Source organism: Procambarus clarkii, chromosome 53 (assembly GCF_040958095.1).
Source record: "Procambarus clarkii isolate CNS0578487 chromosome 53, FALCON_Pclarkii_2.0, whole genome shotgun sequence".
Classification (NCBI taxonomy): Eukaryota; Metazoa; Arthropoda; class Malacostraca; order Decapoda; family Cambaridae; genus Procambarus; species Procambarus clarkii.
Window position 1 is genome coordinate 34583592 of NC_091202.1, and position 15046 is coordinate 34598637.

Genomic DNA, 15046 nt, shown 5'->3' on the forward strand with positions numbered 1-15046 from the left:
ACTTTCGCGCTTTAGATTAGAGATAACTCGTCGCCGTATTTTCTTACGATTCCGCATAACAGCCTACTTTTCTCGTCCATCGAAAAAATATTTCTATAAATTCCATTTTTTAACCGAAATGGATGGGGATACTCTCAGATTATATACGTTTTGTAGAGAATTTATTTGCAAATTTTTTGGTACCAGAATGAATATTATATCACAAACTTCTATGAGTAAAAAAAAAAAAAACACGTAAGTTTGGGGGTGTGGCTCTGGGTGTGGCGGGCGTGTGGCAGTGGGTTCCCTTTAGCCGTTGATATATCCAACACGTGGGAAATATTTGTATGTGTTATGTACAGTATATGTCTGTGTAGGGAATTTTACTGCGATCACTGTCATACAAATTATAAAATGTTTCAACAAGTATAAACATGACAAACATCAAACGAACGAAAACAATGCGTTCGTTTCTGCCGCGAACGCATACTGAGCGACGTGGTTCTATATTTGGCGCTTCTCTTACACATGCTTTGTACAAATGTTATACATTTCATCGTATAGAAAATTTTATTGCGAACACATTGGTATAAAAAAGAAATACGTACATAGAAAAGTAGGGTCAGGAAACGTATAAATGTATAAACTTTCCAAGCATGATTTCCCCCGTGTTTTCGCCAGTGCGCTCTCGGCTAACTACTCTCCACTTCACACACTCTTGCGGGTGGGCAATTACCTATATTAAACATTCATATGCATATGTCCGTGTAGAGAATTTTATTGCGATTCCAATGATACCAAAATTAGCGATGTAGGACAACTGTAGGCTTCGCAACCATTAAGAGAGTGGAAACATTTTGTTGCTGTTTGGCGCTCTCGGCGAGTGATCTGCATAGTTTTTTTATTTGGTGTTGATACTCCTTATGCTTGGGCGGCATTTTATAGGTATGCTCTTATAGACAATTTCATTGCGAACACAGTGATACCAAATTTAAATACGTGCGCCTTCAATTATTGTCAGGACAGTCAAAAGAGTGTACACTTTTTCGGTCTTACCGCGTAGGCGCGCGAAGTGCCGAAAGCATCTGGGGTATTGTTTTTTTTTGAGCGCCGAGAGCGCGAAAGTGTTAACAAACTTCGTTTCCAGAGGCAAAGCTCGTAACCCGATTCGGATTTTACAAAGAAATTGGGCACGTAACCCAAAAAGTTTGTAAATAGGGGCATTCTTAAGCCGAGGAGTCATTGTAGTCATCCAACACTTGTATTGGCAGACAATATCATAACGATTCCTCTGTGATCACGTTGAGACTGTGTGGCGTTTATCACCTCAATTGTCTGAATGTTGTTGGAAAATCTTCGTGTTACACCACTGTATATTTTTATAGCATTAATACTAACATTATGAATGTATATTTTTATAGCATTAAAGAGGTGAATATGTGGGGAAGGAGGCCTCAGAGATGAAGGTAGCTCCTCCTGTACAAGAAGGAGGGGAATCCCAGAGAAGCAGTGTGTTGGCAGATCCAGATTGTGAAATTGCTGCCTGGAGAGCCAATCACCACTAAAAAAGGCAATGAAGTAACGCTATGAAAGCTCCAGAATGTGCCAGGGCCACTCACTTTCCACCCAAACTTCACAAGAGGTGCCCGTTTGTCCTGTTGTTCTATCATTGTTTTGCAGATATTCGTCATTAGATGTTCGTGAGCAGGACCGATACCATAAATAGTTAAGGACGGAATCCGGCAATAGTGTGTGAGGCCAGGAGCTATGCTCTTTGAAAACGGATCCATCGGGGCTGGTGCAACTGAAGGATTGGCAAGCCACAGCAGGCCGTGAGAGAGACCCGCTGGAGGTCTTCACAGCCAGAAAGGGCAATTATTCTTTAAGAAGTTTAGGCATCAGAAAGGTGTGCCGAGCTAAGTGCACCAAAATGATGTAACTGGTTTCCGAAGAGTCGATGGATGCAGCCATGACTAGTCACAAAATTGGGTGCAAGATATGAAGTCAAAATTGGAGTTAGAAGAGATTCGAATGGCTCGCTAATCGCAGATTGTGTGCAACAGCAGCTAGCAGACAGACCCAGAAGTTACATTCTTACAGTATGGTCTACAGGTACCTGAAGGTAAGGACCAATAGTGTCTAAGTGAACTACAACCAACAGTGAGACCAGAGAGGGGGTCCCTGGGCACAAGAGGTAGACAGTATTGAGTCATTTATATAGTAACAATGAGGGACTGGAGCAGATGTCCCTGGGTGATCAGATGATCCATCAAATGAGACAGTGATAATTTGTGGCAGCAGTCAGAGGGGCCAGGAGTTTGAGCCATAGGCAACCAAGTGAGAGGCGTACGCACCTCTGGCTCCCAAACACCTGTCCAACTCGGTGTTAAAAGATCGCGCTCTGTCGGTGAAATTCAAACCTTATTGTTTGAAGAACATAAGGGGTCATAATATTGGTGAAACTAGGCGCAATAAGGACCTAACACAAAGGTCGGATGCAAGTGATACAGCAAATGTATCCAGTTGTAGCTCTGAGCGCCACCCTTGCCCACCTATGCTATCTCCAATTTATATAGATGATACATAGATGAACAATGTTAGCGGCTTCCATGGTGGTGTTTTCCATAGATATTTTCAAGGATAGCTGAATCTCTTCTTGACTGATGGACACTCTTTGAGGCTGGCTGAATCTCTTTCAGACTGACGGACACTCTTCGAGGCTGGCTGAATTTTTTCCTGTGTGGGACCTTACAAAGCGATCATATTCATTTCAATATGATTTAGTGATCCAGAGTATGAATTTCAACTGTAGTATTGATACTTATGTTTCTCCTTTAAATTATTATGATAATGTGTTATTAGTGTGTTTAAGTTTACCTATCTTTGATTGAGACAGACTGATATATACATATTGGCTGAGATGAGGCTTTAATGTTATTCTTTATATAAAGGACAGCGAGATAAATTGATTGAACAATCTGCAGGCGAGACTACCAGCATGCCAGCCAGGAGGCGGCTAGCAAAACATTATAGCAAGTTAGACCATCTGAAATTAGTTACATGTTACATAATTAGCCGACCCCTCACAGTGTTCAAGAGAATGCTTGATAAACACCTTCAAAGGATACCTGATCAACCAGGTTGAGATTCATATGTCAGGCTGCGAGCATCTGCATCAAACAGCCTGGCTGACCAGTCCAGCAACGAGGAGGCCTGGTCGCGGACCGGGCCGCAGGGACGTAGAGCCCCAAAATCATCGTAAGGTAACCGCAAGGTAAGGTACGTATAATGTTTATTTTGAGATAAATGATATTTTAATGTATGAGTAAGTTTTCTAGTAAATGTTGTAAGGCTTGAATGAGATATTACTCCTTACGTTGACCTCCATGGGAAGAGGTCGGTTAAACAAAAGGGTCTGAAACACTAATTAGCTCAGGTAAGTTGCCAGTATTGACACAGCAAATTGTGGGAGCAATAGATGACTGGGAACGGGGATGCTAATAAACTACAGGGGGCAGGAAAGAACAGCAGAGCAAAGTCAGCATACAGTGTGTGTGTGTGTTCCCCCAACTTCAGGCCATTGGCAACAGATTTTTCCATACCCTGACTCCAGTAGCTACCCTGAAATTAGCTTGCAGGAGAAGAGAAGATGGCTGCCTTCCCAGAACTTGACATTTGAGGGCTTGTCTGACCCGAGTAGACTCCCCTATATTTTACAGCATATAGTGTAATAACAGCAAAAACAGTCTTTTATTGTCCTAAGAATGTGCTCTGTGTGACTAATATGTGCATCATATTTTCAAATAGTATCTATGTTCCACATATTTGATTACATAAATTCATCAAATTACACACTTTTGAATAATAGTACAGTGTACAGCAAAAGAAAAAAAAATAGAAAAACCATTGAGACACATTGAAATAATTACGAAAAATTATATTATCGGCAATTGCCGCCCCATGGGTTTGCTGGGGCTAGCGTCTCCAAGTGCCTATAATTTGCTCAACTTCTCTGCTCTATCATGGCCAAAATATGTCACACATACTTAATTTTTTTTTTACTTTCCCCATAATTCCATGCTCCCATGATCTTTCCCATACATTTTATCATCATCAGAAAGGAAACAAATTTTGGGGAAATTTTTTGTCTTGCACATCACAGGAGTGTCTTGTGTGAAGACTGCACACCACCGAGGTTAAAAATTAAATAGCTTTGTCCTTGGGGGTGGGGAATGCTAACATTCGGAATAAAAAGAATGTAGATTTTATAAAAAAAAAATGGGGTTTTATTTTGTAAGATTTTGTTTTGTGTTGTAGCCTCCCATAAAGATAGCCTTTACAACATTTCCTTCCAAAAATTCACATTTTAGGCATCTTTTCTTCCATCCACCAAGCATCAGCAATTTTAAAATCCTACTCCCTCAAAACACTGCTATTTGCATCAGGAACCAACTCTCAGTAAATAGTAAATGTACTAAGTAAATTTAAACTTGTAAATGCAAACTATGAAAGTAATATATTAACTAGCAAAAACACCAAAAATATATTGATTAAAATTAACATAAAACTATTTAAAGACTTACCATAGCATTCTTCAACCAAGACAGCATATGGGTTAACACCGAATGTAATCTTGGATTCCTGTTCACCTAGCTGTAGGATGTTCTGGATGCCATTCAGAGCTACCTGCACAATCTTGGCATCCATAACTGTCAACAAATCACACAGTGGAGATATACATCCCTAAAAGAAACAGAAAAAAATATTATGGTAGTATAGTTAGTGGAGATGTACATAGGTAAAAAAAAATATTACGAGTGTTACAGTATGTTCATGAGAATGGTGCGCCAAGTTCATTCTATAATTTCCAGAAAACATTTTTACCATTCGGGTTATTTCTAGATTCCTATCATTAAAGCATCATTTCAAAATAAGGCTTTTTAATAAGAAAAATGCCTTTCTGAGCATATTACATGCTTGCTCCCTATGGTAGATCTTGTGTCCAAAAGAAAGGGTCATGGACAGTGAGGTAAGATGACATTCTGACACGGGTACTACAGGGAACTGTTCAAGTAGTCCCTACAGGGTCACCAAGATGTAAGTATCAATGAGGAGGACAATCCAAGATGATTAACCCTTAAACAGCACAATACATACATATATGATTTGAGTACTATCACAAAATGGCGCAAATCATATATATATGATCAGCATATTTAAAATAGTTAAAATAGCCCTACATATACATAGAGATCACATCTGCTTCCTCAGAACACCAGTAACCATCCCCCATTTTGAAACAAAATCCAGAGTCCCTCACTTTCCTTCTGGGGCCTCAGTAAGAAAATGATGACCATTGCTTGGCAACATCACCATCCAGTGTCTGAATGTTTAGGGCAGCCATAGAGACACTAAACTTTTAGCAACAGCAAATGAGTGATTACCATGTATATATTTGAGGTAAAAACGTGTGCTATATGCAATTTTAAGATTTAGGCTTAAAATATATATATACATGTATTATTATGAATAAGTATGTGGGTGTCTTTATATCTTTAATTGTATATTTTTTTTGAGATATATACAAGAGTTGTTACATTCTTGTACAGCCACTAGTACGCGAAGCGTTTCGGGCAGGTCCCTGGAATACGATCCCCTGCCGCGAAGAATCATTTTTTCATCCAAGTACACATTTTACTGTTGCGTTAAACAGAGGCTACAGTTAAGGAATTGCGCCCAGTAAATCCTCCCCGGCCAGGATACGAACCCATGACATAGCGCTCGCGGAACGCCAGGCGAGTGTCTTACCACTACACCACGGAGACTGTCTCAAAGTAACTTTGACACACAAATACAACCTGTTAGCATGAAAAAACTAAATAAATAAATTGAGAAACAATGAAAATAAATCAACAAAGTTATTCCTATGTGGCACCTCAACTCAAAATATGCACCTTCTCCAGGCTACTACAGCTAAACCACAACCTTACCAACAGCTAGACTTTTTATTTGGATTTTTGTGCTTCCTGAAGGAAGGTATTTGAACAAGATATTTGAACAATTTTTTTCTTGAGCGCCCTGGGGATGTTTGCTATTTAATTAACAGTTAGCAGTTTGTGAACATATCCACCCAGGACATGTTTACAAACACACCTGAAAGAGCAGCAGACTTCCGAACATCATGGGCACGAGAGCAGACCGGAGGTTGGCTATGATGAAGTAGACTGCAGATGACCTGGGAAAATGAGCCATGGAACATGGGAGGAGGGGGGCAAGGACCAACCTATAAGGCACCTGCCGAAGCAGAATCCTAGACCCAACTGTATTGGTGGATAGCCTACACCAGACATAACACACGATGCATCCACAACCATGGCAACCAACCAACTCAGTCTTTGCCAAAACAAAAGGAACCAGCAGCAATGGAACACTCATGGAACACTAAATGGAATGGAACACTGCAATGGAATTCAACCCTCACTACAGCAATAGGAACAAAAAACCCTGCCTCTGAAGGAGAGCACAAAGCACCAAAACCTGACAACCAGAGAAAAGAAACCAAAACATAACCTTAGAAAAAGGAATCTCAGACCAAAGAGGACTGGTTTATCTTTTAGTCTGGCTATTGGATTGGTCTGGTAGTGGAAACTCGTACCTCTTCCCTAATTACAGTTAACACTCCTTCCAACCTATTAGGTGAGGTGAGGTCCGATTATATAAACAATCCAGAAGCGAGTAATCATCAGTATAATTTCAACAGTGGTTCAGTACAGACACTTGAGAGTTACTGCACACCTTCAACCTCAAAGATGTAGTACTCAACATGCCCAGTTCCAACCGACCACATGACACTTCAGCTTCAACACAGAGCAGACAGCCAGACTCCAACCACATTGAGCATCCCCCGCTCCCGGCCCGCCTCCAGCATCCCCGCTCCCGGCCCGCCTCCAGCATCCCCCGCTCCCGGCCCGCCTCCAGCATCCCCGCTCCCGGCCCGCCTCCAGCATCCCCGCTCCTGGCCCGCCTCCAGCATCCCTGCTCCCGGCCCACCTCCAGCATCCCCGCTCCCGGCCTGCCTCCAGCATCCCCGCTCCCGGCCCGCCTCCAGCATCCCCGCTCCCGGCCCGCCTCCAGCATCCCCGCTCCCGGCCCGCCTCCAGCATCCCCGCTCCCGGCCCGCCTCCAGCATCCCCGCTCCCAGCCCGCCTCCAGCAACCCCGCTCCCGGCCCGCCTCCAGCATCCCCGGCCCGCCTCCAGCATCCCCGCTCTCGGCCCGCCTCCAGCTTCCACGCTCTCGTCCCACCTCCAGCTTCCACGCTCTCGTCCCCATAAAGCTTCTCGACTCCGGCCTCACTTAGCTCTCTGCTCTGCTCTAAGCTTCATCTTAACTTCTACGACACTGTCAACAACCAGCTGCTGTAACCATGACTACTAAATCAATATGAAAAACCTCTAAACTCTGTGTATATAATCTGTCCAATAACGTACCATACTCGTACGTTACAGTAATATCAACACCGAGTGCAAGCCATAGCAGCTTGCCAGTACCACACAAAAGGAGGCGACAGTATGCAGCATGAGATGACAATCGACAAAAAACAAAGACAGAAAAGAGCACCACACTCAGAAACCGAAGAGCAACTATGAAGAGAAAAAGTGGCAAAAGGAGCACCAAAAAGCCCCATACTGTTGCTCGGAAGAAATATGCAGGTGAGACACCATGAAGGAGCCACCTGCCACTGCAGAGATGCCGATAAAGACTAGTCAAACTTTCAAGATGCAAAGTGCCAAGGAGAAGGCCGAACCAGCAAGGAAGTCACCAAGCTGATCTTTCAACAGATGTGGAGCCATGGAGAAACATCTGGGTTCAGACACCGAGCAAGCAGTGCCTGAAAACAAGGCCGAGCCAGCCATAAGAGAGCTGGAATGATCACCCTGCCCTGGTAGAACCTCCAACCTAGCCAGGTCCTGGAGCAACAGCCGGACTGGGGCAAAAAAGAGATTCCCTGGTCCGAATATATTTGGGTTTCTCATCTGGCAGAAATCGTGTTACCCCGAATCCCCATTTGGGTTTAAATGACTAAAAAAAGGCCAAAATGTTGAATAAGGAATCTTGTGGATGACTAGAAGATTTGGGTTACCAGACTATGAATTACTGAGCTCTTGCTGTATTATTGCAAGGTATATGGGAGAAAATTCTGAAAGAATAAAAGAATGGTCAAGAAAAAGACCTTAGAGAGCCTTTATTCCAGATTCACATGCAGTATAGTAAAAAGAACACTAAATATAAACAAGCAAACTTAAATATACTCTGAAAATATCTGTGAATAATATCTTACATGTTCAACAAGATATCTAATCTGTGCTGGAGTTCCACCAGATGTAGCATTAGTTATGGCCCAGGCAGCTTCTTTCCTCGTTTTAAATTCTGCTTTGCCCAAGATCTCGATGAGCACAGGGAAGATGTTGGCATCTATGACTGCTTGGATCTGTTAGAATTAAAAAAATAATTATTTCCATGGTTACTTGCCCATATTATCTTAAATATCAATGTCTGGTATCCACCAAAACGTATTGTATACAACACAGTGGTAATTGGTAATATATTATCACAAATTGCATGTAGGAATTATGTTGTGTGATATATGGGTTATGAATTTGTTTTCATGCAAAACAATAAGGTAACTAAAACACCAGCTTTGAATGTAAGGAATATTAATTTCTGGGTGAGATCCAGTGGCTTTGTGAAGCTCTATGCTGAGATGGTTACCATCTACTGGGACACATCAGCCATAGAGTTTTACAGGCCTACCAGGGACTAGAGCCAGTTACCCGGCCCCGCTCACAAAGGTGTAGTGAGCTGTGTTATATATTGTTGCCTCTTCACCAGAGAAGGCAACCAGAAAGTCAGCGAATCAAAACAAACTACTGCTGAATTCAAAGAGACCAAAGCCTCAAAACTGGCTGAAAGAACCTCCACAACTATGTAAACAATTGAATTCTCTCAAAAATAGTGCCAGCTCATTCATCCTATCTTCCCCACAGTTTGAGGGGAAGGGGAAGTAGCCCAGTGCTTGCCGGCACTTGACCTCCCAGTTCTAGGGCAGATGTAGACATCCACCCGAGGACCTGGAAGGAATGGAGGGGATCAAGAAGCCACCAGGAGCACACCCAGAAATTGGCATTTCATTACATTCAATGCTGGTTTTCTGGGGGTAAGCCCTTTGTGGCAACCTGAATCTAAATATCCAGAGAGAAGGAAGAAAACATGGGAACTTACCAGAGAGGGAGCACTACAGAAATGAGCATGAAGATGGGATTTCAAGCTGAGAGACATGACCTCCAAAACCCTTGCATCGGACTATAAGCCCTGGACATGTTCACAAACACAGCTAAAAGAGAGGCACACTACTGAACATTGTGGGCACGAGGGTAGACCACAGGCTGGCAAGACTTAATTACAAAGCGGACAACCTGGGAAATACGAGCCTTGGAACAGAAGACCAAGGAATCAAGATCAACCCACAAGGGTTGAGCCTGTGGGACCCTGGATCCACCGTAGGGCATGCCAGAAGACAGCAACTATACTGTGTACTGACAAAGAAGAGGAGAACAACAACCCCAGCAGGCCTGGTGAGCACTGGTCACAGAACTGCAACCCAGAGCCAAAGCATCCCAGAAAACATTGAGTGAGAACCCAAATCTTGAGGTTATCTTGAGGTTTCTCAAGATGATTTCGGGGCTTTAGTGTCCCCGCGGCCCGGTCCTTCACCAGGCCTCCATCCCCAGGAAGCAGCCCGTGACAGCTGACTAACACCCAGGTACCTATTTTACTGCTAGGTAACAGGGGCATAGGGTGAAAGAAACTCTGCCCATTGTTTCTCGCCGGCGCCCGGGATCAAACCCGGGACCACAAGATCACAAGTCCAGTGTGCTGTCCGCTCGGCCGACCGGCTCCCGACAAATGTGGTAAGGTGGTCACTCCATGACAAAAAATAGCCTATCTCTGAACCTCAGACATATAGGGACTTGCCAACATGGGTTCTGGAGATCTGAGGAAGTCATCCAAACGGCCATCTTGTACTGGAGGCAGACAGAGTGCTCATCCAGAATGAGGGGCAAGGAATGACCCAGAGATCCAGCAAGTTCTGTGACTAGTCACTTCGAAGAGGAAGAGAGGAGGGGGGCCCTGCCCGGAAAGGCCCAAACTCCCAGAAGGGGTAGGGGCAGACCAAATCCACAGCATGCCATAGGAAATGATCTGAAAGGCCCAGGAGTTGGAAAGCCGGTTGAGCTGCTCTTCCAAATACCCTCCAAAGGGGTGAAAGGGCTGGTGTGAGCTACGAGCAGTTGATACCTCTCGAGCAAAGCGAGCATGGCACCGACTTGACAGAGAAGGACCAGCTGAGGAAAGTGCTTACAACCCTGCATTACAACCCTACACATATGGCCTACCTTGTCCCACAGCAGGCGAAGCCCCAGCTCAACCCAATTGTCTCAAGGAACGAGAACCGCAAAGCAAAGAGGGTTCGATGCAGGCCGCAGCCACTAATGAGAGGAACTGCGCCGCCGCAGCCACTAATGAGAGGAACTGCGCCACCACATCCACAGGAAAGAGGAGAACGGAGAGGCAGACAGGATAGCCAAGGCCCATGCTAAATCCAAGGATTGCGCCAATACAGTCTGTCAATGTGCAAGTTGGGTGGTGAAGAATGAGGCCACTGCATCCCAAAGCACAGGAGTGTAACTGATGCAACCACAACAGAAACCAAGACCCCTGCAAGCAGACTCCTAACAAGTGCTTCAACATCCTCTTGGAGCCAATCAGAAAGAAGCTTCAAGAGACCCAGGAAATGCACTATGGAACCAAACTGCAGATGCGCCCGAGGGTCATCCGTCACAAACGTCGCTGACAACAAGGGAACATGGGCATGGAGCTGCACAAGACCCCACATCCTGAGAATGAGTGGGAGCAAACAGGTAGTCATTGAGGGGTGCAAAAGCAGAGCCATAGAAACACCTATAACATAGTCCACACCTCACGCCAATGTGCATACGGGTCCGACAAAAGCCATACCAAACATCAAATGAGAATAAGGGATTCTCTGCCAGCCAGGAAGAAGACCCAAACTCAAAGAGACAGGATCCATTAATGAGGCACAAGCCAGAAAATGCAGGAGGTACGTAAACAGTGCCCCACAAGTTACTGGTGAAGGACAATGGAGCTCTAAGGAGTGAGCTTTGCACTCTAAAAGGCCTCATAATGGTCATGAGAGAGATTATGGTAAGAGCTGACAAAGATGCAGGCAATGAGTCACAATAACGTGGCTGAAGTATGTTGAGCCAGACCACACACTAGAAGTTGAAGGGACGACGACGTTTTGGTCCGTCCTGGACCATTCTCAAGTCGATTGTGATGAGGAGGTAGAGACAGGCAATAAATAGGCAAGAGAGAGCTGAGGAGGAAAGTAAGGTGTAGGGATAGTAGTAATAATGAGAACTGCAGAGGGCCTATTGGCCCATACGAGGCAGCTCCTATTATAACCACCGAAGGAGATAGTAATAGGAATAAGAAGAGGATAGCAAGGGAGCTGTAGGAGAAGACAATGAACAGAAATAGGGGAAAGAGAGAAAGGAAAGGAAAGGAAAGAGAAAGAAAGATAAATGGAAGGGGTAAGCTTATGTTAAGTCACATTTGTTAGAAAGATTAGAGCATTTGAGTATATACTGTGAAAGGGAAGAGTCCACAGCAACAAAGCCAGGACTCAAGTTCATGTTGGGTACATTGTGTAATAAGAGCCGATTCTACAAGACGGCGTCTGTGTAGAGTAGAGGCAGAAAAGATTATTTTGGAGGAAGACCAATCAATGGGATGATTAGAATCCCTCACATGGCAGAAGAGAGCATTGTTAGTGTCTGCAGACTTAACACTTCTCTTGTGTTCTTTAAGTCTGTCATTCAGTGTACGGCCAGTTTCGCCAAAGTATTGGAGAGGACAAGATGAACAGGAAATAGAGTAGACACCAGCAGCATTAGAAGCAGGAGGAGCAGTGTGAACTCGATTGCTACGAAGTGTGTTAGCTTGTCGAAAGGCGAGTTTAATGTCAAGAGGACGAAAGGTATTGGTAAAAGTTTTGAGTTCAGATATGAAGGGAAGGCATAGTACAGTGCTACTAGTGTTGGAAGCAGGTTTAGGATGAAAGAAATTTCGTTTAGCTTGAGAGTAGGCACAGTTGATGAAATGCAAAGGATAACCAAGGCGAGAGAATGATTTGTAGATAAAGGCAATTTCAGAATCAAGAAACTAGAGGGTCGCTGATGCGTAGAGCGCGGAGGAAGAGAGAGACGAGGACACTTTTCTTAACAGGAGGAGGATGGTAGGAAAAGAAGTGAATGTACATGCCACTATGCGTGGGTTTACGATAGACAGAGAAAGAGAACCCAGACACAGAGCTGTGAACATGAACATCAAGAAAAGGAAGGAGGAAATTAGATTCCCACTCAACTTTGAAATGGATAGAAGGAGCCAGACTGTTAAGAGAGGCAAGGAAAGGCTGGAAAAGATTAAGGTCATGAGGCCATAAAGCAAAAATGTCATCAACATAGTGAAGCCAGAGAGAGGGACGAGTATCAATAGAAGGAAAAAGAACAGTTTCGAAGTATTCCATGTAGAAATTAGCAAGAACAGGAGAGAGGGGAACCCATAGCGACACCAAAAGTTTGAGTGTAATATTTACCATTGAAAGAGAAAGAGTTAAGAGTCAACACAGAGTCTAATGAGATCGAGGAAAACGTCAGTGGGAAGCGGGAGAGGAAGGAGGCCCTCTGACGCCTTCTGTCTAAGGAAAGAGTAGTGAACAGAGAGTCGACATCAAGACTAAGCATCTTACAAAAGGGCTGCAGGCGCAGTCTTTCTATGAAGTCCTGAGAGTGACGAAGGTGGGCAGGGGAAAAAGTGCCAAGGTAAGGTGTCAGGGTTTTAGCGAGCCAGGAGGCAAGAGGATAGCTGACAGAGCCCCGTGAAGAAATGATAGGACGAAGAGGAACACCAGGTTTATGAGTCTTAGGAAGACCATAGAAATAAGGAAGAGAAGGGCAGATGACACGGAAACGTTTAATGAGATCAAAGTCAGGAGGGCAAAGACTAGAGAGCTGTCTTAGTTTGCAGTTAAAGGAAGTTTTGAGGCGATCCAAAAGGGTTAGAAAACAAAAAACAAGGGTTAGAAACATTTTCAAACAAAGATAAATCCCGATTGTTGGTACTGGGGGACTTTAACTTTACGGCAATAGACTGGGAGGCCTACGAGGCAAGAACAGAGGACATTTGGACAGGAAGATTTGTAAACCTCATCTTGGAGACATTCATGTATCAACAAGTCAAGCAGGCCACAAGAATGAGGGAAGGGGATGTTCCGTCAGTACTGGATCTAGTATTCACCAGGAAAGAAGAAGAAAAGGTATTTGACATCCAGTACCTTTCCTCCCTTGGGAAAGAGTGATCACGTCCTCTTGGACATTAAATATGCTATGCGATATAATCTAGTAGAGAATGGGGACAGTGAAACAGTTGTTAACCCTTTAACTGCGCAACGCGCCTGCAGGCCCACGTGAGGGGTGCGCTAAGTGCCTCCAGGTATTTGTATTTTTAGCATTCCATTCAAAACTCCCGCAGCTACATAGGGGTTCACATCAGCTTCCTCAGGGCTCTTGTAAACAGACGCCATCTTTAAAAAAAATCATGGTCCACATTCCCGGGTGTGAGAGCCTCAGTAGTGAGTGAGCAACCAAGGCTGGCGCTCGCAGCATGAAGCGCACAGGACTGCTGTTCAGTGTGTGACCACAGCATCAGCCTAATAATGTCAAAATATATACAGTACAACCTCGATTCAACGTACCCCGATTCAATGAATCTCCGGCTAGTTCGCACACTTTTCAGGCCGGATTTACTCACCCGGTTCGACGAACAATGGTTCGCCGAAGCGGGGGATGTTCGGATTTGCATACGACGTCAAGACAGAGTTCACAGACTGGTGGAAAACTTTCACATTCTATCACAGATTACAATTAATAATTCCTTCATAAGACAAGTTGGATCACACAAGTGGACCACACAACAAGTGAATCATATAAACCAAACACCAGCCAGAATGGTCCACAAGAAGTGACGCATATTAACCAAACACCAGCCAGAGTCGTCCACACAAGTGAATGACTGAGTTTCAATGATTTTCGTTCACCGATTTGTGGCACACGTATCTTTGTAAATTAATTTACAGGCTGAAGCGTGAATAGCTAGCTAATATGTTGAAATCTTCTTATATACATTTTCTGTGATGAAACAAGTGAGGGTGGACAGATAATGGAATACTGTACAGTAAACCTCACTTTACAGTGAGGTTTCACTCACTTTCGTCTGTATTGTCATAGTTCAGTGACCCATGGGTTTGAACGTTTCACATGAATAAATCATTTCTAAAACTGGTGTTTTAATAACTCTTTATTATCCTAATTAAACTAAACTAAATAAAACCAAAAATATACAGTAATAAGATAGATAGTCTCCTATTTGAGAAATTGTTCATGTTATTGGCAGCACAACTCCAGCACGAGTGGACGGGTCTAATTCCTGTCCATACAACACCATTCTTGTTGTGTTCGATTTCGTCGCCACAGTTCAGCGATCTACTGCCTCTTAATAATAAAATTAATAAATCAGTTCCAAAGTATTTTTTATAGCTCTTATTACCGTAATAATGTTGCTAAACTAAATATGTAACCCAAAAATATATAATTTGATGTAAATTGAATATTTGAGAGAAATATATGTTACTGGAAATCGAACACAACACCAGGCGGTGTTTTGTTCAATTTCGTCGCCACAGTTCAGCGATCTACGGCTTCGAAATAATAAAATTAATAAACCAGTTCCAAAATAAGTATTTTTTATAGCTCTTATTATCAGTAATAATGTTGCTAAACTAAATATATAACCCAAAAATATATAATTTGATGTAAATCGAATATTTAAGAGAAATTTATGTTACTGGATCTGGCTTAAACACCAGC

At 43.5% G+C, this 15046-nt stretch overlaps 1 protein-coding gene across 2 annotated transcripts in view; it reads right to left on the reverse strand.

Annotated features, from left to right (window-relative positions):
* Positions 1-15046, reverse strand: part of Kap-alpha1 (karyopherin alpha1) — a 99992-nt gene that overhangs the window by 26317 nt on the left and 58629 nt on the right. For both annotated transcript variants that reach the window (XM_045756609.2, XM_045756608.2), the window contains exons 8-9: positions 8320-8469; positions 4563-4722 (exon numbers count right to left, since the gene is read on the reverse strand). In XM_045756609.2, the coding sequence (XP_045612565.1) occupies positions 4563-4722; positions 8320-8469 (310 nt within the window). The remainder of the gene's footprint in view (positions 1-4562; positions 4723-8319; positions 8470-15046) is intronic.